The following is a 20,235-nucleotide window of genomic DNA, read 5'->3' as shown; positions in this document are numbered from 1 at the left end:
CCACCCCCTGTGCTGGCGGGTTATGGGGGCTTCTAGAGGTCTGGCCTCCCCAGAACATGCTCTCACCACACACCACATGCACTTTGAAAAGCCTCCTAATGGTGATGCTCGACTTCAAGGCCCAGCCTCCAAAGAAGTATCTCCCCTGGAGCCTGGAATGACTGGGGTACCTTCCATCTGCCCCGGGCCTTGGGCACTAAACCCACTTAGCCTAATATGACCCCCAAGTTCAGACTTCTGGTCTCTGCCCACAGCTCCCAGGTCAAGGGGCAGGATGGCACTTACCTTTTCAAAGGCAGCCAACAGCACATGGGCATGGCCGGTCACCTCCACAACTGCTCAGGAAGGAGATAAAGGAGAGTACTCAGAGCGCTGACCTCCACCCCGTCTCTTTCCTTCAGCAGGTGCTTTCGGAGCTCTCAGCTTGGAAGGCTGTCCTTATCCTGCCTTCCTCTGCCTGAGGGTCCCTGCCTCCCTCTGGCTCACACCTCACCCCTCCTCCAAAGTGACCCCTCGTAACACCTGTTGTCTCACTCTGAACAGAAGGGACATTTCAGGCAAGACTGAGGAGCCAGACTCAGCCAGTGGGCCTGGGGACGAGCCCCCCCCCCGGCAGAGCTCCAGCATTCACACCGTAGGCTGGGGGTCTGAAGCCCACCACAGTGGGAGACCCCGCAGGACTTCCTGGTCAATCAGGAAATCAGTGTGGCCTTGGGAAGGCCTGTCTAGCTCCCTGCCGCTCTCTGCTGCCTCCATCATTGTGGAGCAGACACCAGAATCAGAGGTCTGTGTAGCCGATGTTACTGCAGTGAGAGTGGGGCTCTGGCACAGGGCCTTGCCATGGGGGGTGGGGAACAGGCTGGCCAGGAATTCATGAGCTGGAGTGAGACCCCACAGCCCCAGGCAGGGGAAGGAACAAGGGGACCCCAGAGAGGAGATGGAGAGCTGGCTGTTTGAGCCCCAGGCCCTAAACCTGCTAAGAAGGCTCCCACATCCTTCATCTCTTCTGGATAAACTCCTCCCTGCTCACTGAGGGGAGGAGGGCCTTGGGAAGTGGCTCCACAGGGTCCACTTGCTGGAAGGGAGAACGGAAGAGCAAAGGCTTCTCACCGTCCCCTTCATCCACCACGGCCTGGATGACCACTGGGAACACTCCCCGGTCGAGGTCAAAGTTCAGCTGAGGAAGAAAGGAGGTGAGAATGGTCAGACTGTGCTGGGAGGAGGAGGTGCGGGGAGGGTGGCATCACAGAGCTTGCGAGGACAGACAAAACAGCGAGGAAGACAGAGGCCTGGCTGTGTCTTTTTCTTTTGTGGTAAAATAGATAAAAATCATTAAAATGGCAAATCTGTGTTCAATTCAGCGGCATTAAGTACATTCATAAGGTCATGCAACCATCACCAGCATCCATTTCCAGAACGTTTCTCTCATCCCAAACAAGAACTCCTGTCCCCATTAAGCAATTACTCCCATCCCCCCCAGCCCCTGGTGAATCCCCCACTCTACTTTCTATGAAAATGAAATCATGCACTGTTTGTCTTTTGTGCCTGGCTTCTTTCACTCAGCATGTTTCCTAGGTTCACCCATGCAACAGCCTGTCAGTTCGCCCTTCCTTTTCAAGGCTGAGTAATATTCCGCTGCATGGCTTGACCAGTCATCTCTCAATGGACATGGGTTGTTCCCCTTCTGGGTGCCATGACCAGTGCTGAGATGAACACTGCTGGACAAGTATCTATTTGGGCCTGTTTTCAGTTCTCCTGGCCACACCAGGCATGGAAGTGCTGGGTCACATGGGACCTCTATGTTCAACCTTATGAAGAAAGGTACCTGGCGTGGCCCCAAAGACAAAGATGGAAGGAAAGTGAAGATCACATGGGTGGTCTGAACTCAAGGAGAAACCTCCTGTCACTTCTCCTTCTCCTCCAGCTTCAACTCCTTGTGGTCCCTGATGTTCTCAGGCCGAAGGCCATGCTCCACCCCACACGTGTCCACTTGGGAGCGGTCTCCAGATCTGCTCACAAGTGGGGGCTATGGGTCAGGTCACACCGAGCCCACAGGACAGAGGCAGCCAGCTGAGGACACCCACAGCAGGGGCTGCACGGGGAGGCCTGGAAGGTGCCTGTGGGTTCCAGGCTGTCAGTGGGAGGCAGAACTGGGAGGGGAAAGGGTGGCAGGGTGCTGGAACAGGGTCAGAAAGAACTGCCAGGTTGGAGTGAAGCTCCCTGACCTAAGCCTCAGTTTCCCCATCTGCAAAAAAGGGATAAACGCTGTGGCTAATGCAATGACTCTGAGCACAGTGCCTAGGAGAGCACGCAGTGAGCACCAGCCATTTGAAGCTCTATGTGTTCAGGCAGTGGAAGCCAAGAAGGGCCTCATAGAAAGACATAGGGCTTGGACCCCAGGAACAAAGGACTCTGTGGGGACATGTGCAGGCTAGCTACATGTGGGGAGGTGGAAGACGTGCCTAAGCCCATCTAGGACCCAGCCGAGCCTCATGCTCCCCCTAGCTTCAGGGTAGAAAGGCTGCACTACGGAAACCTGGATTTATGGGAGGGAGGGAGAAAGGGAGGAACCCTGAGATGACCTGGCCGGGGTGGGGGTAATCACCCAAGATAGGAGTTACACATGCAGGGGACAGGGGTTCCTCTGCAAGCTTGTTCCTACCCCCCCTACACTGAGTCAGGACACAGGGAGCAATCTTGTCAACGACCATTCTAAAATTACCCTGGTGATGATGGTGCTGGGTGTGATGCACAGGTTCTGCCTTTCCAAGGGCTGTAATTAAGCCCAGGAAGGGGTAGTTTAGGTAACAGAGCCAGACCGGGAACGGAGCTTTGTGCAATTCGGCCCACGTGCTTCTGGCCAGCTGCTAGAGCATAATCCTCGGTGCTGATGTGGGCAACTTAGTGCTCTGAGGAGCCACCAAGTAACTTGCGCTCTTTCTCCCTTGCACATTAGGCTGAGTGCTGCCTTGGTGCAGCTGACTGTCCTGTTTTGCTGGTGTTGAACTAACAGTGGTCTGGAGAAGTGTATGCAGTGCCTACACCACCAGCAAGAAGGGACTCTGGCCCTTCTCTCCTCCTGTCCCCTGGCAGACAGGGATCAAAATGGACAGCCTGAGCTAAGTCAGCACTCTGTACAAATCCTGATGGACACCTTAGAGCAAGGAATGTTTCTATCTCCCGGTGACAGATGGGAAACGCAGGCTCGCAGAGGTAGTGTAACTTGCCCAATGCTTCATGGAGAGTGACAGAGCCAGGGTCGCCTCCAGGCCTCGCCCACCTGTGTCCTCAGTTCCCGGGATAGGCCCCAAGACACCTCGGGTACTTCCGTCCTTAAGACTCTGCTCTTATCTAGCCTGACCCATCTGCCCAGATCTGTCTAAACCCCACAAAAAAGGTACAGACAGCTGCTATCCACCGGTTCAGCTTTTCAGGTGGTGGCACCCCAATTTTCCTTGGGGAAATTTGGGAACTACCTCTCTCCCGCCCTGGGTCTGTGTTGTCTGCCTAGAGGATGGCACAAGCCTGCTTCAAATGGGGACCACAAAGAGAGGCACTTGGCCTAGGACAGTCCATCCAAACACTCGGACCCAGGCTGCTGGTCTACAGAGCACTAGCCTGAGAGCAAGGCCAGTTCACCTAGAGCAGACCCCACCTGGATGATATGGATCTTGACCTAGGCCCTGGAGGAAACCACAAGCCATCTAGCTTTTCAGAATCTAAGCCAATAAACTCCTGGGTTTTTTTTCTTAAGCTAGACCTAAGTGTGTTTCTGTCTCTTACAACCAAGAAAGTCCTAACACAGACACAGCTTTGACATCTCTGTTGCAGCAGCCTTCCCAGAGCGTCCTGCTAACATTCAGCATGGTGATCATGTGTTGTCAACAGAGCCTAGGGCATCCTACATGTGGTCTTCGGTCAACTAACTCAGCAAACTCCATCCAGCAAAAGACCTACACTGGTCAGCCCAGCACTGGGCCAGGGGACGGGGATGGATATGACGAGGGCACTGTGACCCCAGATCTCCCCAGGTTCTATGGCCCAGGCCTTGCGCTGTCCTTGGGGTGCCCTGACAGGACAAGTCTCCACACACAGATCTGCCACCCCACCCCTGCCTGCTGATTACCTCATCTCCCAGCCACCCTCCCAGCCACATCACACAGGAGGCCCAGGGGAGGGAGCCAATGAGTGTGGGGACCTGGGGATAGAGGACCATCTTCCCCCAAGTTCCTGCTCCACACAAGTCATACACCAGAGCTAAGCATGCTGGAAAAGGACAGAGGCTCCCACCCACCCCAGAGAGGCTGAGGGAGACGTTTATTTTTACCGTAAGGAGAGCAGCTTGCTTAGGGAAAAGCAGCCCCCTACGCCAGGAGAAAGAGCAGCAGCTGATGTCAGCATGAGTCGCTGACAGGCTTCCACAGCCCTGGCGGCAACCTCACACTCTGCCACCCTTGGGTTCTTCTGGCATAGAGAAGCCCACCGCACAGGGTCTCTGCAAGCCCCAGGCCAGATGGACACCAAGAAATAGGGAAAAGGAAAAGGCAGAGGAAGAAAGGGACGTGGCTTTGACTAAAATAAATGGAACCTCAAGAAGGGGCTGGTAGGGAAACTAGCAAAGAAGCCACTCCAGCTTCGAGGCAATCTGTGAGTACTGGCCTGGAAAGGCGTCACAGTATGATTCAATAAAAAAGTAAAAATTATACATGGGGGGGCAGGTAGGGAAATCTCCATACCTTATTTCTTAATCTTGCTGTGAACCTAAAACTACTCTTTTTTAAAAAGCCTGCAAAAAAATAAGATTTAAATTATAAAGCAAATTGTAGCTAAGACAAATGAAAACGGGCACTCAAACAAATACTTGGATACAAAATAGCACCATTATTCCTAATTAGATACAAAAGGTCAAACAGTGTATGATTCTGTTTATATGAAATGTCCGGAATAGGCAAATCCAAAGAGACAGGAAGTAGAGGAGTGTTTGCCAGGGGCGGAGGGGAGGAACAGAAGTTAACTGTAAATGGGCACCAGGGATCCTGTAAGGATGGGAAGTGGATTCTAAAGCTGGATTGGTGATGGCTGTGATCATCGATTTACTAAAATCACTGAATTAAACAACAGGTAAGTATTATGGTATGTAAATTATACCTTAATAAACTAGTAAAAACAATGAAACAAAATAATCCAGACATGTATATAGTGTCAGCGCTCACACTATACAGTCTGTTTCTCAGTATCCATGAGGGACTGGGTCCAGGACCCCCCTCAGATGCTCAAGTCCCTTCAATAAAATAGAGTAGGACTTGCATATAACCTACAAGCATCCTCCCATATACGTTTAATCGTCTCTAGATTATTTACAATACCGAATACAATGTAAATGCTATTGAAACAGTTGTTATCCTGCATTGTTTAGGGAATAATGACAGGAAAATAGTCTGTGCATGTTCAGGACAAACACAACCACCCCACTGAAGGCCTAACTACACAGTAAACATCAGCAATAACATAACATTTAAAAAAGTACTTTCCATCTGTGTGGAATCCATGAATGCAGAACCCACAGACACAGGGCTGACTATACATGTCCAGTGTGTGCATTATACACCTCTCTTCCTTACACCACAGCCCTCTGCAGAAATACCACTGTCTTCAGCTTGATGGGCATCTTTTCTGATTTTTCCTCAAGGATTATATACACATACATTACACCCACAGAAACGGTTTTGTGTATTTCTGTGGTTGCCACACACAAGGTTCTGCATTTGTTTGTAACCTGCTCTTCTCCAAGCCCAGAAGGGGCTTTCCACATCAGTATGTACAGGATATACAGATCTCTTTCATGTGCTTTAAGGCTACATGGCATCTCATAATAGAAGTGAACCAGGGAGCTCACATTATATATATATGGGTAGGTCCCATAACATCAGTGAACTAAGCAATCCCCTCATGCTAGATGTGTAGGTTGTTTCCAATTTTTACTATTACAGACAGAGCTGTAACAAACGCTCTTCACATCCTGGAAGTACTGTCCCCAGCTGTGGAACCACTAGGTGGAAGGGATCCTGCCATGCTGCAGTCTCGTGGTCTCGACAACCATACCAAAGCTGGAGCCTCTGCTGCTGCTCTCTCGCCTCCATCACCCAGTCCAGCCAACACTCGGACCGAATCGCACTCCACAGTCCAGCGCATGCCCAAATGAGCACACAGACCATGGTCAGCAGCCACTCCTGATGCTTATCAACCATGCAAGGAATTTGAGCAAACAGGCCCCACTGTGCTTGCCCCCCCAGAGGGGAGGAAATTCAGGCCAAGGGAAAGGGGGGATAGCCAGGAGGTTACCTCGTCATCTTTCCACTCTGAGAAGTCAATCTTGAAGGAGGGCAGGGAGAAGTGCTGGCTCACGCCCCTCTTGTAGTGGACAGTCTCAGACTGCAGGGCAGGGCTTTTGGGGCTGTACCTAAAGGGGCAATGAGAGAAAGGATGTGAGACTCTGCCAGGAGCAAACGCTCTGCTGCATCCTGTCCTCAGGGCAATCCTTACCGCCACAGGACCTGAGGCAGGGGCTGGCAGGCACTGGTCTTCTGGGGACCTAGTAGAAACCTGACTTGCAAGTCCCAGCCCTTCTCTGGTGGAGCAGGAAGACAGCCTATGTGGCCACGTGGCCCTCACACCCCAAGTGCCTCCAAGGCCTCACTTTGCTCACCACCAGCTCTGCCCAGGTGCAGCCTGATTATGACTCTTCCAGAGCCCACACCTGCCAGATAACTTGGCTACCTTTCCAGATATGGCTATGCCTTTCCATTTGGCTTTTACAGTTTGTTGGCTCTTTTGAACAAACACGGTACAAAAATGTACACAGTGCCAAGTGCCCCCCCACACACACCCTTGTGCCCTTGTATTTGCTCCCAGCCACCTGCCCATCCACCACCCAGGCATCACTCCTGGGAGAGCTGAGGCAGTCACACCTGTATGCACGGCTGTCTCTTCTTTAATATTCCAATAGCAGCCCACCTACACTCTGCTCCTTCATTACTCGTTCACCCCGAGCTGTCCCATAGCCACTGCATATAGAGGTGCCATGTCCTCTGAATACTGCATCGGTTCCACTGCAGTTTTACTCTGACTCAATCACCCTACTAGTGGACACCCGGTGGTTTCCAGTATCTGCTTTTCTGAACAATGCTTCCAGGACTCTCTTCTGCATACATCTTAGCCACAAACGCAAGCATATCCCCACCATAAATTCCCAGAAAAGGAATGGCTGGGTCAAAGAGTACACACGTTTTCAATTCTGATAAACAGGCATCTACCCATTCAAGAATCCAACACACAACCCTTGCCCGCCTCTCTCTGCCCCACCCCACACTTACTGTCCCTTGGGCTTCTGTCTGTCTCTAGGACAAAGCATATTCTCGAGGGCCTTGGCATGTGTGGCCTGAGAAACTAGCAGTGCAAAGTTGCCAGTTTGAGTCTTTTTGCACAGTTGCTCTTGTGCAAAAAGACCCAAAGCTGGAGCTCTCAACCACTGCTCCAACCCCAGATCAAATCTGGCCTCCACATGGTTTCCTCCCACAGGACAGAGAAGGGTGCATTTCTGCCTGTCCCATCCGGGTCTGGTCCCACAGACTAGAGGCTGGTTGGCTGTGGTCATGCTGAAGCTGCACATCTCAAACTTTTGGGGCCCAAAGGAACCTTATTTCAAATAAAACCTCTGAAAGTTCAAATATATAATTCAGACATACACAGAGCTGCTGAGGCCTTGCCCTGCCACCCTAGGCCCACCGTGCACCACAGGGACTCACACAGCCATCCCATTCAGGAACTCCTCCACCGCCTGGCAGTAGATGGTGATGGCCACCCGGGCGTCGGCATCAAAGGTGAACTCCAGGCTGTAGAGGACACGGGGCTTCTCGCTGTCCTCGGTGGGGCTGTTGACACCATCTTTGTACCTGCCAGGCAGGCAGAGGGACAGGAAGTAGGTCAGGGTACATTCCTACAAGAGCATCCCACCCTGCACAGCGCACACCATACCCCAAGGGGCCCCTGAGTCGGCTGCCTGGCTGCATCCCACCTTTCTAGAAACATGGAGGCCCACTCCCTGTTTGGACAATAAGGCCCAACAATGCAGGGTTCTCTTTCCCTTGTCTCCTACCCACAGAAAGGGAGACAAGTTCTCTTAGTTTAGAGACGGCCCCCGAAGTTTCAGGTCTTCCGGGTTTAATGCAGTTTCTCAACCCTGACAGTCAGAGCTGCGTCACTCTTGGCTGTGGGGGCGCCCCGTGCACTGCGGGGTATTCAGCAGCCTCCCTAGTCTCAAGGAACACCACCCTCTCCAGCTGTGACAACCAGAGATGTCTCCAGACGGCCCAATGTCACTGGGGTACAGTCACCCAGCAGAGAAGTCCTAGTGTAAAGGAAGTAGTGAGGTCAAGTGTTACCTTACGAGCCGGAGTGAATCTTTTCGGATGTTCACCAGGCTCCTCAACGTCTTCACCGGCTCATGGGGAGCAGGGGTGACATACGGAAACTAGGAGGGAAAAACCCACAGCAATCCTGCATGACTCCCCAGCACGGCAGGAGACAGGAAACGGGGGTCATCAAAGCACCCGCCAGGGACTCTGGGGCCCTCATGCCGACCACTAGGTGACATCACGCTCATTCACATCAGAGTAAACCGCAGGCAATACAGCCCGCACTTGGGAGAGCCGGGACCAGAACACCTGAAGGGTTCAGGCTATTCCAGGAAGGACTCTCAGTGAATGTGACCTGGCCTGAGGGATGTGAGGGAGCAATTAAGGTTGGGGTTGACAGGCCTCATTCCCAGAGGCGGGACCCAACATCCACTGCTGCCCTGAACAAGGCAGGCTTTCCATTCAAGGTTGATGGTCAATAAAGATTTCGGTAGGAACACGTAGGGGTGCATATACGCGCACACACATATACACACGAGTGCTGTAAAACTGGTGACATCTGGAAAATCCACACTGGTGGATGCACCAGTGTCAGTTTCCTGCTGTGAGAGCGCACTGGAGTTTTATAAGATGTCATCACCAGGGAAAACCGGGTAAAGGGCACACGGGATCTCTCTGCATTATTTCCTACAACTGCAGGTGAATCTATGCTGGTGTGAAGTAAAAGTTAAAACAGATTTACAGGAGGCCTGTTGAGCCAGGCCCTGAGTCAAAGCTGAGGCTTCACAGATGTAGAAGGCGAGGTCCTGTTCTCACTCTCATGGGCTTGGGAGGGTGGTAGAGGCCAGCACTCTGGGTCCTAGCCCCTAGCCTCCCATCCATTAGAGGAGCCATTCAAGGCTTCAAGTCAACCAGCTGTTCCATGGCTAAAGCAGCCTGGAGAACCCTGGTCCAGATGACCCCAACCCTAGGTCAGGGAAGCCCCAGACTCAATAGCCCCAGGTGATGGAGCCCAGTGTTCCCTGAGAGACAGGGCCTACACTTGACCCCCCACTCACACTGGGGACCGAATCTGCACTCAGTATCCCCCGTCAAGAGCCCTCTCCTGCCCCTCTCTCTCTTTTTAATCTCCATTTGTCAACTGTTCTCTTCTTTATTGTCTGCATACCCCCAGGGAATGGGGCAGGAACTGTCCTCTGTCCCCAGCCCTTGGCAGGGTCCCAGGGACACAGTAAATGCCAAATGTACATTGGCAAAATGGAATACAATGAGTGAACGTGTACTTCTCTGGTGACTGGTTAAAGGCGAACTTGTAAAAAATATTCACCAGCCATTTACATTTCTCCTTTTGATCATATCTCCTGCCCACTGTTCTACTGTTCTTTTTTCTTTTCAAAGAAAGTCATTCAAGGGGCCTGGGATCAACACCCTAACCTTCCGTAACCCCGTAGCATGGATGCACCAGGCTCAGTAGCAGCTGCACTGTGCCCAGTGACCCACCCTTGGTCCCTGGCTCTAAGGAGGCATGGCCAGGACATGCCCCATGCACACATCACGTGCACACTACCAGCTGGCAGCTCTGCCCAGCCTGGGGTGACTCAGTGCCTACTCATCCTGAAAGCTGGGACACAGATGGCTGAAGGCAGAACCCTCCCCCACCCACCCCCTGACAAACAAGACCCACCTGGACTGGGCGATTGCCCAGGAAGTTCAGATCCATGTTTTCTCCAAAGAGGTAACCTTCAGGGTGGGGAGTGTCGAACTTCTCACCTCCCATGAAAAAGTGTGAAGCAAAGTAGTTTCCTGTTTTACAAAAACGAACAAAAACAGTTGTAGATTAAGGCTCAACACACTCCTGATGCACCTGATGGCCGATGAGGCTCAGCCCTGAGAGAAGCTCCATTCGGAGAGAAGCCACCACGGGCAGTCCCTCCCACTCTCACTCCAGACACAGGCCTCAGCCCTTTCACCCAACCCACCCCACCCCACCTCTGCACCCACCCTAATACCCTTCCCCCTCCAGGGCCTCTCCTCCCTGCCCAGGGACTCACCCAGTACCCAACTCCAACATCACTTCCTTCTCTAGCAGGTTGTGTTCTCCAAAAGGACATGTTTCAGTCCTAACCCCCGTGCCTGTGCATGTGACCTTAATCAAAAATAGGGTCTTTGCAAACATAAATAAGAAGTCAGACTAGAAAGGGAGCCCTAAATCCAGTGACCAGTCTTCACAAAAGAAAGAGGGAGATTTGGACACGGAGACACACAGGGAAGCAGGACATGGGAAGATGGAGGCAGAGACTGCAGTGACGTCATTACAAGCCAAGGAACACCCAGAGCCACCAGAATCTGGAAGAAGCAAGGAAGGATCCTCCCCAGAGCCTTCAGGAGGAGCCAACCCTGAGGACACCTTGATTTTGGACTTCTGGCCTCCATGACTGTGAGAATAAATTCAGCTGTTTTAAGCCATCCGGTTTGTGGTGCTTTGTTACGACAGCGCTAGCATACTCATATACATTCCTGGACCCCAGACTAAGTCAGCTCCCTCCACCCCAAATCCAAGCTCTGAGTCTGAGTTACTTCATTCACATCTGACTCCCCCCAAGAGTCCTGAGGCTGGAGCGCATCTGGAGGGAAGGCTCAGGAAAAGGCAGAATCAAGCACAGAGCCAAGCAGTTCCTGCAAGGCCTTGCAGGTTGGAGACAGGTCCCTGGCCCTGAATCTCCTGCTCCAACCTCCTCCTGGGACCTCCAAGGTCCAACCATGTTAAGTCCCACTAGTTCCCAGAGTTTCCTCTACATCGGCAGAAAATGGGTGAGGCGGGCCTCCTCCAAGTAGGCCCCCATGGTTCTTACCTCCTGGTATTCTCACTGCTTGGGTAGACTCTTCCTACACTAAATACGGCTGGGGGAAGCAAGCCTCCATGTTGTGAGGACACTCACCCAGCCCTATGAACAAGTCTACATGGCGAGGAACCGAACCTCCAGCCACCAGCCTGAAACAACTTGCCAGCCCTGTGAGAAAGCCACCCGGGAAGCAGATCCTGCAGCCTAGCAGACAGTTTGACTACAACCTCATGGGAAATCCTGAGCCAAAACCACCAGCTAAGCCACTCCAAATTCAGAACCCACAGAAACTGTGAGATAATAAGCATTTATTGTTATAAACAGCTAAATTTTTCATTTGTTACTCAGTAAGAGATAACACAATGGGCTTCCTTCCTCTTCTTCCTCTCTGGGCTCCTGATTCTAACATGTTTCTGTGGCTGCCACCCTTGTCAAAGCCACCAGCATCTCCTGCCTGGATTATACTATAATCCACTCCACCAGTCTCCCCACTCCTGCCTAGCCCCAAAGTCTATTTCCCATATCCACTGCTCAGAAAATTCTGGTGCCCTCCAAATCACACTAGAGTAAATCCCAAACTCCTCCCCATGGCCTGCAAGGCACTATACAATGGCAGACCTAGTCAAACCCATTAACACCCCAGGGCCCTTGCACTTGCTGTTTCCTCGCTTATGAAGTTCTTCCCAAAGAGCTCTGCCTTGATCCTTCACCTTATCTTTCCATCTCAGCAAGGCCTTTCCTGATCATCCCTTTTTAAATTTACAACCTCCACATCTACGCCTTGCTTGCTGACCAACCTCCCCTGTTCCCCATCTCTGCTTTGTTCTTCTCTAAAGCACTTTTCACAACCTAATGTGCTGTACACAGCAGGGCCAAACATCTTAGTGCAGTTTTAAGTTTTCATAACGTCAGAGGTATAAATGCTACAAAATAAAACCTCTGAATTAAGAGGCAATGGATGAATATTACTTTTTTTTTTTTTTTTACCTTAACTGCATTTTATATATTTTCCACAATTAACCTGTATTATTTTAAAACGGGAAAAAATATTTTTAAAAGACTGAAGACATGGAACAAGGATGTGTCACAATAGTGGTTGCAATATCACAAAACTGGAACCATCTTCTGGAAAAAACACTGAGTTGCACACTTTAAAAGGGTGACTTTATGCCTGGCCAGTGTGGCTCAGTGGTTGAGCATCGACCTATGATCCAGAAGATCAAGGTTCGATTCCATGCCCAGGTTGCAGGCTCGATCCCTAGCAGGAGGCAGCCGATCAATGACTCTCTCATCATTGATGTTTTTCTCTCTCCCTTCCTCTCTCTGAAATCAATAAAGATATAATTTTTTTTTTTAAAGTGACTTTAATAGTGTATGAATCTTATCTCAATAAAGCTATTATTAGGAACTGGAGGAACTTGATCAACTTGTCACCTTGTAAATCATCAATTTTTTGGTATGAGATCTTTATATTTCTTGGCCAATAATTTGGAATTAGACATTATTTCTGTATCAAACTCCTGTTAATTTCCACCTACTGATTTGTGTGAACAAGGTTTCTCAACTTCAAATAAAAAACAGAACTAGAACTGACACTGGCCTGTCTCATTCCAGCAACAGGTTATATTCAACTGTGACTATGTGAATTAACTGGGGGGGGGGGAGGGAAGCCCATCCACTGAAGAGACATGTCCAATGCTTTTTGGTATTTATGTTTGTTATTTATAAAAACCATAATATCTATGTTGTTTTGATCAATTGGGTATTTGTAATACCCACTCAAACCAGATGAAAAATTCTTTAAAAATTCTCATTTCAATTTATGAACATATTTTGGTTGCAGAGACATACAATATGGTGATCGATAAAAGACTTTTGAGCATAAAAAGTTGCAACCACCCTACATTTTCCTCAATAAGGAAATGGACAAAAAGTGACAAGTCATTGTGGCAGTGACAAGAGGGGACCACACTCTGCCGGTCAGCACGAAGCAGTCGCAAAGCAAACAAGACTCACACAGAGCTCGGAAACCTCAGAGAGCAGCCCCAGGGCTTAGACGTGGAACACCTACCTACACACGGAGAAGAATGAACCAGACATGGGAACGAAGCACCGGGTCCAAGACGGGGCATGAGACAACAATATAGAAAATGCTAACCGTGAATTCTGAATGGAGGGCATTCTATACCCTTCTGTGTTTTTCAGATGCTCACATTTTTTAAAAAGAAACTTTTAGAGAACAAATGTTTGCATCAAAGGGAACTGGTAGCAGCTCCCAAGTGTGCATGTGTGTATGTATGTGTGTGCAAGTGTGTATAAGTGTATTGTGCACAGTGTATGTGTGTGTATACAGGTGTACATGTTGTGCTTGCAGGTGCATGTCTGTATGTATGTGTGTATGGTGTGTGTGTTGTGTGCATATTGTGTGTCTATCTGTGTGCATATACTTTTGGACCAAAAGGAGCAAGCACAGCTATGAAGAGGAAAAAGGGAAATAAGAAAAGGGGGCTGAGCTTTGGAAAGACTCAATAAAGGCAAGTCGCTTTTAAGAAAAATGAATTTAAGGTGGGCAAGGTATTTCAAGAGATTATTAAAATCTAAGATTCTGCCCCACACTGCTTCACAAGTGTCATTAGGTTACCACTTCACTTTATAAAACTTAAAACCAGAAACTGTAGTCCATGCAGTGAGTGCAAGAAAGGCACAGAGCCCAGCTGGGTTTGGCTCAGCGGTTGAGCATCGACCTAGGATCCAGGAGATTGAGGTTCGATTCCCGGTCAGGGCACATGCCCGGGTTGCGGGCTCCATCCCCAGTGGGGAGCATGCAGGAGGCATCCTATCAATGATGACTCTCTCATCATTGCTGTTTCTATCTCTCTTCCTTTCCCTTCCTTTCTCTGAAATCAATAAAGATATATTAAAAAAAAAAAAAAGCACAGAAGTCCAATCAGTAGATTTATATTAAAAATGTAAAACCTTGGTTTTAAGTTAAATAAAATATTCAAAGTATGTATGTTTCATTTTTTGATAACTTTTTATAATAAAAACTTTAACTGACTTTTTGATTAACTGACAATTTGGTCCCAATTATGTTAGCTAAGAAGGTAAGTAGAGTACTTAGGTTCTAGCAATAAACCTAAGCTAACAAACAGAACATAACCTAAATGTTTCTAAGAAGCAAATCAAAACCTAGTGCCTTCTATACCTAGACATGTCAAATTTTATAAATCGGAATTGATGCTATTGCATTCCGATTTTACACATGAATAACATGAGCCTTATTTCCCAGACTGATTATAAATAAAAATTATTAAAACTATAAGAAGTCAGTTCTTCATTTTTAATGTAATTAAACAAACAGCAAACTTTGGATAAATGACTACTCTAATTCTTCATGAAGAATTCTGTCAGATCACTTAAATGTCTAAGAAAAATTCATCACATCGATTCTTAGAAATAATCTCTTTTAAATCACTAGCCAATCTCTATAAACCACATTTAAAAATGCTGTCAATAATCTTTTCATGTCATTAGGGAAACACAAATTAAAAACACAAATTAAATGCAATATCACTATACACAATTTAGAATGGCTAAGTTTTAAAATAATGACGCTAGCCCTAGCAGGTTTTGCTCAGTGGTTAGAGCATCGGCCTGCAGACTGAATGGTCCTGGGTTTAATTCCAGGCACAGGTGTGTACCTCGGATGTAGCCTCAATCCCTGGCCCAGGTTGGCAAGCGAGCAGAAGGCAACCAATTGATGTGTTTCTCTCACATCGATGTTTCTCTCTCTCTCCTCCTTCCACTCTCTATGAAAAGCAATGGAAAAAATATCCTCTAGTAAGGCTAAAACATAAATAAAAAATAATAATGGCACCATCGCCCTGGCCAGTGTGGTTCAGTTGGTTGGAGTGTCGTCCTGTGCAACGAAGGATTGAGGGTCTGATTCCTGGTCAGGGTACATACTCAGGTTATAGGTTCGATCCCCAGTTGGGGCATATATGGGAGGCAACTGATCGATGTTTTTTTCTCTCTCTCTTCCTTCCTCTTTCTCTAAAATCCATAAAAACATATCCTCGGGTGAGGATTAAAAAAAAAAAAAAATAGGCAACTGAGAGGAGAAACAGAAGGAAGACATGAAGGTGAAAAGAGAACAGGAGCCACCACCTTCCTCCACGACCCTGAGTGAGTGCCCTAGCCTGTTTTCCCCACAGAATCTATCAAGGGGGGACAGATTCTGCCCCCACTTTCTTTTTTTTAATCCTCACCTGTGGACATGCTGAGAGAGAAAGGGAGGGAGAGAGAGGGAGGGAGGGAGAGAGAAACCAGTCGGTTGCCTTCCGTATACTCCCTGACTGGAGATCAAACACAAACCCAGTATCCTGACAGGGACTCAAACCGGCAACCTTTTAGTGCATGGAACTACGCTCAACCAACTGACCACTCCAGCCAGGCCCTGCCCCCACTTTCCATGTGGGGAAATGCGCTCAGAAGTCACCAAGGTGGCGATGGTGGAGCTGGGCTCAAACCTGCTGACTCCAAGCTTACTGTGTCTCAACCCCACACCAGGGTGCCTCCAGCAGCATGGGAATGGCGATCAATGGTCAGTGGTGTGACCTCTGTTCACACTCAGTGAACCACATACAAAGGCCTCCTGGATCAGAAAATCCTTCTGTGGCCGAACTTGGAGGACCTGTCAGAGGCCATGATTTTGGCCTAGAGCCCCAGCAATGTGGCACGTTCCAGGACGCCACAGCCTTCCAGCCTGAGCAGGGCCATCCTCAAACACGATGGCTAAAACAAATTCACATCCCTGTCCCCTCCTTCCTGTCACCAGTCGAGGGGCACTGAAGCTCAGATGGTTCGCCTCCTCTCTGCCCAAGGGACTCAGACTCTGCCCTACTTACGGGTGGTGTCCAGGTGACCTGGATGACAAAGAGATGAAGAGCCACCAAAACAAAGACTGAATATGTCTTCCCAGGAGGCTACTAGCATTCCCACACACAAGCTCCACTTCCCTTTAGACACCAGGTGCAGAAGGACACACATGTCATCATATTCCAGAGACGACAAAAATCAAAGCCACCGGCCACCGGTTAGTGGCTGTCTCGATGATGGCCAGTGGAGGGTGGGCAGGCATCGTACCTTCCAGCCAGAGAGCAAGCCAAGCAGATTTCTGGGTTTTACTTTCATTTTGTCTGTTCCACTTTCAAATGTGTGTGTAGTACACATTTGTGCAATGACCATCATTTACAATAAAAAAGTGAAAACATTCTAAATTACTTAAATGAACTAACCCACTGAGGGAGGCACCAGGATGTGCAAAGATCTCTCCAGGGAAGCAGAGGGGAAAGGCACAGCACAGGTCAGCATGGAGAGCACAGATGGATTCCACTGAACAAAGGGTCTCAAAGGATCCAAACCAAACTACTGGGAGGAACCTCCAAGGAGGTGGGAGAGGGCTGGGAAGAGTAAGACAGGGACTTCCACATTCTCCCAAAAAACATCTGCATTGCTTGAATCCTTTGCTACAGAGATTGTTTTTTAAAACCCAACCTTATCAAGAGATCAGAGTTTGGGACTCTGCTACAGACTGTGTGCCCCCCCCCCCAAATACACATGTTGAAACCTAACCCCCACATGGTATTTAGAGGTGGAGCCTTAGGGGAGATTAGGTCATGAGGATGGAGCGCTGAGGAATGGGACCTTCATCTCACCCCAACCCGTGGAGCAGGGCTGTGCACCTTGCGGTGCCCCCATGCTCATGACTCCCGAGGGCCACCTGCTTGGGGAACACGGGGTCCGAGTGCCTGACTTGGTGTCCTTTCCATCAAGGTTCTAGATAACCCAGCCTCCTGCCTCATACTCCTGATGCTGCAGCCCGATCCTAAAGCAATCCTCAACAGCAAACGTTCCCACACCTCAACCTAAGGGTCGGGTGCCCACTCACCACTCTGCAAACTAGTGATTCTGCTCTGCACTGGCCACCTCAGTCCCTCTGGCCCAACGGGCGGCTCCCACCTTTCAATTCCGAGGTGAGGCCCCCCATGACTTCCCTACAGGCCATTTGCAACTTGGCAGCAAATCCTGTTTCTGTGTTTCCCCGCTGGTTCACACCCTGTCCTCCCCTTGCCAAGACCAGGGGTCATATGTCTGTTCACTGTCCCATATCCCTAGTGGCCACCACCATAGCCTGCACACAGTAGGGTTCAACAAAAACTCACCAAATAAAAGAAGGTGGATCACACTGTTTCTACTATTTGACAGTCAAGAAAATAGGCACAGGAGAGAAACAAGATGGCGGCGTAGGTAACAGCTGCACCCGCCGCCTCCCACAACCACATCAAAATTACAACTAAAATACAGAACCACCATCACTCAGAGCCTCCTGAGATGTGGCTGAACAAAAGCCCTACAACCAGGGAACTGAAGTACCAAGACTGGGAGGAGGGACAGAGACGCGGGCGGATCGGGGCTGAATCCTGGAGACTCGGCCCCCGGCCCTCACCCGGTGCCATGGGTTAAACGGGGGAGGGAAATCTCGGCGGTGCAGGTTTCCCGGAGGAGCGAGGGGTCCCAGCCCCACAGCAGGCCGCCAGCCCAGGGCTCCAGGGCCGGGAAGAGACATCCCCACAACTCCGGGCTGTGAAACCAGCGGGGACTGTCCCTGAGGGTCCAGAGGCTGCGGGAGCCCCAGGAAGCTCCTCTTACAGGGCCCGCGCAGTCAGACGCGCTCCCTCTGAGCCCAGCGCCGGGCAGCAGCTTGAAAGGACCAGGGACACACGGGGAGGAACTAACCTGCCTGAGATCCGGGCGAGAGGTGGAGGGGCGGCTTCCTCCCAGGCAGAAGGGCTGGCAGAGGCCATGGCTCCTTTGGAGAGTCCTCGCCGCACACAGCCGGCAAGCACGCATCATATTTGAATCGCCAGCACCTGACTCACACCTTTGGCCCCGCCCCATGATTCCCGGAGGCCCCGCCCCTCCCCACCTGCCGCTCATCCGGGCCATTTCCAGGGGCTTTTCTGTGCAAGTGGCCTCTCCAGTCTCATGCTTAGGACTTTCCTAAAATCTCTCAACCAAGCAGCAGCAGGCCCCATACAGCTTGATAAGTGGCCCCAGGCCTGGCTCTAGTGGCAGCCTACATTGGTTCATAGCTTGGCCTCTCCTGGACACCTCCAAGCGCAGCACAAGTAGCAGCCAACTACGGTTTGCTGTGTAGCTCATGCTGGGTGGCCCTGGGCAAGGCACTGGCAGAGGCTGACTATGCACCTCCCCGGAGGCTCCAGAGACAGTGCACCTGGTAGTCAGACTCGATCACGCTGGATTACAACCCTACCACATCCACAAGTGACACTCAAGGGGTGCACTTGGTGAACACCAAAGCTCCACTAAAGTAAACCCTGCTCCATAAAGGTGTCTCCAGCACAGCAGTTCTTTGGTGGCAGTTGCAGCTGGTCGTCACAGCTGATTGGCCTGGGGGTCAATTCCTCCCAGGGACGCCAACAGCAACGAAGGCTCAACTACAACAGGACAGTGCACACAGCCCACACAGGGAAGCACCTAGAAGGCCCAGCTCAGGTGACTAGGGAGGCTGAGCCACTGGACCCTACAGGACACCTACTACACAAAGGCACTCCAGGAGACATAGCAGCTCTACCTAATACCTAGAAACAAACACCTGGAAGCAGCCAAAATGTGGAGGCAAAGAAACATGTCACAAAGGAAAGAACAGGAGAAATCTCTAGAAGAGGAACTAAATGAAATAGATCCAAGCAAGCTAACAGATACAGAGTTCAGAATTTTGTTTATAAGGATGTTTAAGCAGACTATTAGAGAAATAACTGAGAAAATCGATAACATAATAAAGTACCAATTTGAAATGAAGGCTACACAAACTGAAATGAAGAATAATTTACATGGAATCAACAGTACAGTAGAGGACGCTGAGAATCAAATCAGCAATTTGGAACATGAGGAAACAAAAAACACCCAACCAGAAGAGCAAAAAGAAAAAAAAATACAGAAATATGAAAATAGTATAAGGAGCCTCTGGGACAACTTCAAGAGGCCCCACATTCGTATTATTGGGGTGTCAGAAGGGGAAGAAAGAGACCAAGAAATTGAAAACCTATTTGAAAAAATAATTACAGAAAACTTCCCCTACCTGGGGAAAGAAATAGACTTACAAGTCCAGGAAGCACAGAGGGTCCCAAAGAGGTCCACAAGAGGAACCCAAAGAGGCCCACAAGAGGGTCCCAAACAAGAGGAACCCAAAGAGGCCCACAAGAGGGTCCCAAACAAGAGGAACCCAAAGAGGCCCACAGCAAGACACATCATAATTAAAATGCCAAAGGTTAAAGACAAAGAGAGAATCTTAAAAGCAGCAAGAGAAAAGCAATTAGTTACCTACAAGGGAGCACCCATACGACTGTCAGCTGATTTCTCAACAGAAACTCTGGAGGCCAGAAGGGAGTGGCAAGAAATATTCAAAGTGATGAAAAACATGGAACTACAACCAAGATTGCTTTACCCAGCAAAGCTATCATTTAGAATTGAAGGTCAAATAAAGAGCTTCACAGATAAGAAAAAGCTAAAGGAGTTCATCACCACCAGACCAGCACTACAGGAAATGTTGAAGGGTCTTCATTAAGAAGAAGCTAATGAACAAAAGAATCTGATGAACTAAATAGATCCAGAGACATTGACACATGCAACAGACGATCATATTTCAGAGGAAAGAGGGAAGGGGGTGGCGGGTGGGAAGAGATTAACCAAAGAAGTTATATGCATATATGCATAACCCACGGACACAGTTAATAACGGGGCGAAGACCTGGGGAGGGGGTGGGAGCAAAGTGAAGGGGTCAATTGGGGGGGGAAAATGGGACACCTGTAATACTCTCAACAATAAAGATAAATTTTAAAAAATTATTAAAAAAAAAATAAGAAAATAGGCGCAGAGAGGTCCAGTCACCAGCT

At 49.5% G+C, this 20,235-nt stretch overlaps 1 protein-coding gene across 2 annotated transcripts in view; it reads right to left on the bottom strand.

The window, feature by feature from the left end:
• Window positions 1–20,235, bottom strand: part of MGRN1 (mahogunin ring finger 1) — a 51,456-nt gene that overhangs the window by 19,368 nt on the left and 11,853 nt on the right. For both annotated transcript variants that reach the window (XM_081133629.1, XM_081133628.1), the window contains exons 2-7: window positions 10,099–10,217; window positions 8,442–8,530; window positions 7,806–7,952; window positions 6,343–6,460; window positions 1,111–1,177; window positions 286–335 (exon numbers count right to left, since the gene is read on the bottom strand). In XM_081133629.1, coding sequence (XP_080989755.1) covers window positions 286–335; window positions 1,111–1,177; window positions 6,343–6,460; window positions 7,806–7,952; window positions 8,442–8,530; window positions 10,099–10,217 — 590 coding nt within the window. The remainder of the gene's footprint in view (window positions 1–285; window positions 336–1,110; window positions 1,178–6,342; window positions 6,461–7,805; window positions 7,953–8,441; window positions 8,531–10,098; window positions 10,218–20,235) is intronic.

The sequence above is a fragment of the Miniopterus schreibersii genome, assembly GCF_964146895.1.
Source record: "Miniopterus schreibersii genome assembly, chromosome: 3".
In the NCBI taxonomy this organism is placed as follows: domain Eukaryota; kingdom Metazoa; phylum Chordata; class Mammalia; order Chiroptera; family Miniopteridae; genus Miniopterus; species Miniopterus schreibersii.
This window is presented reverse-complemented; position numbering and strand designations above follow the sequence as displayed.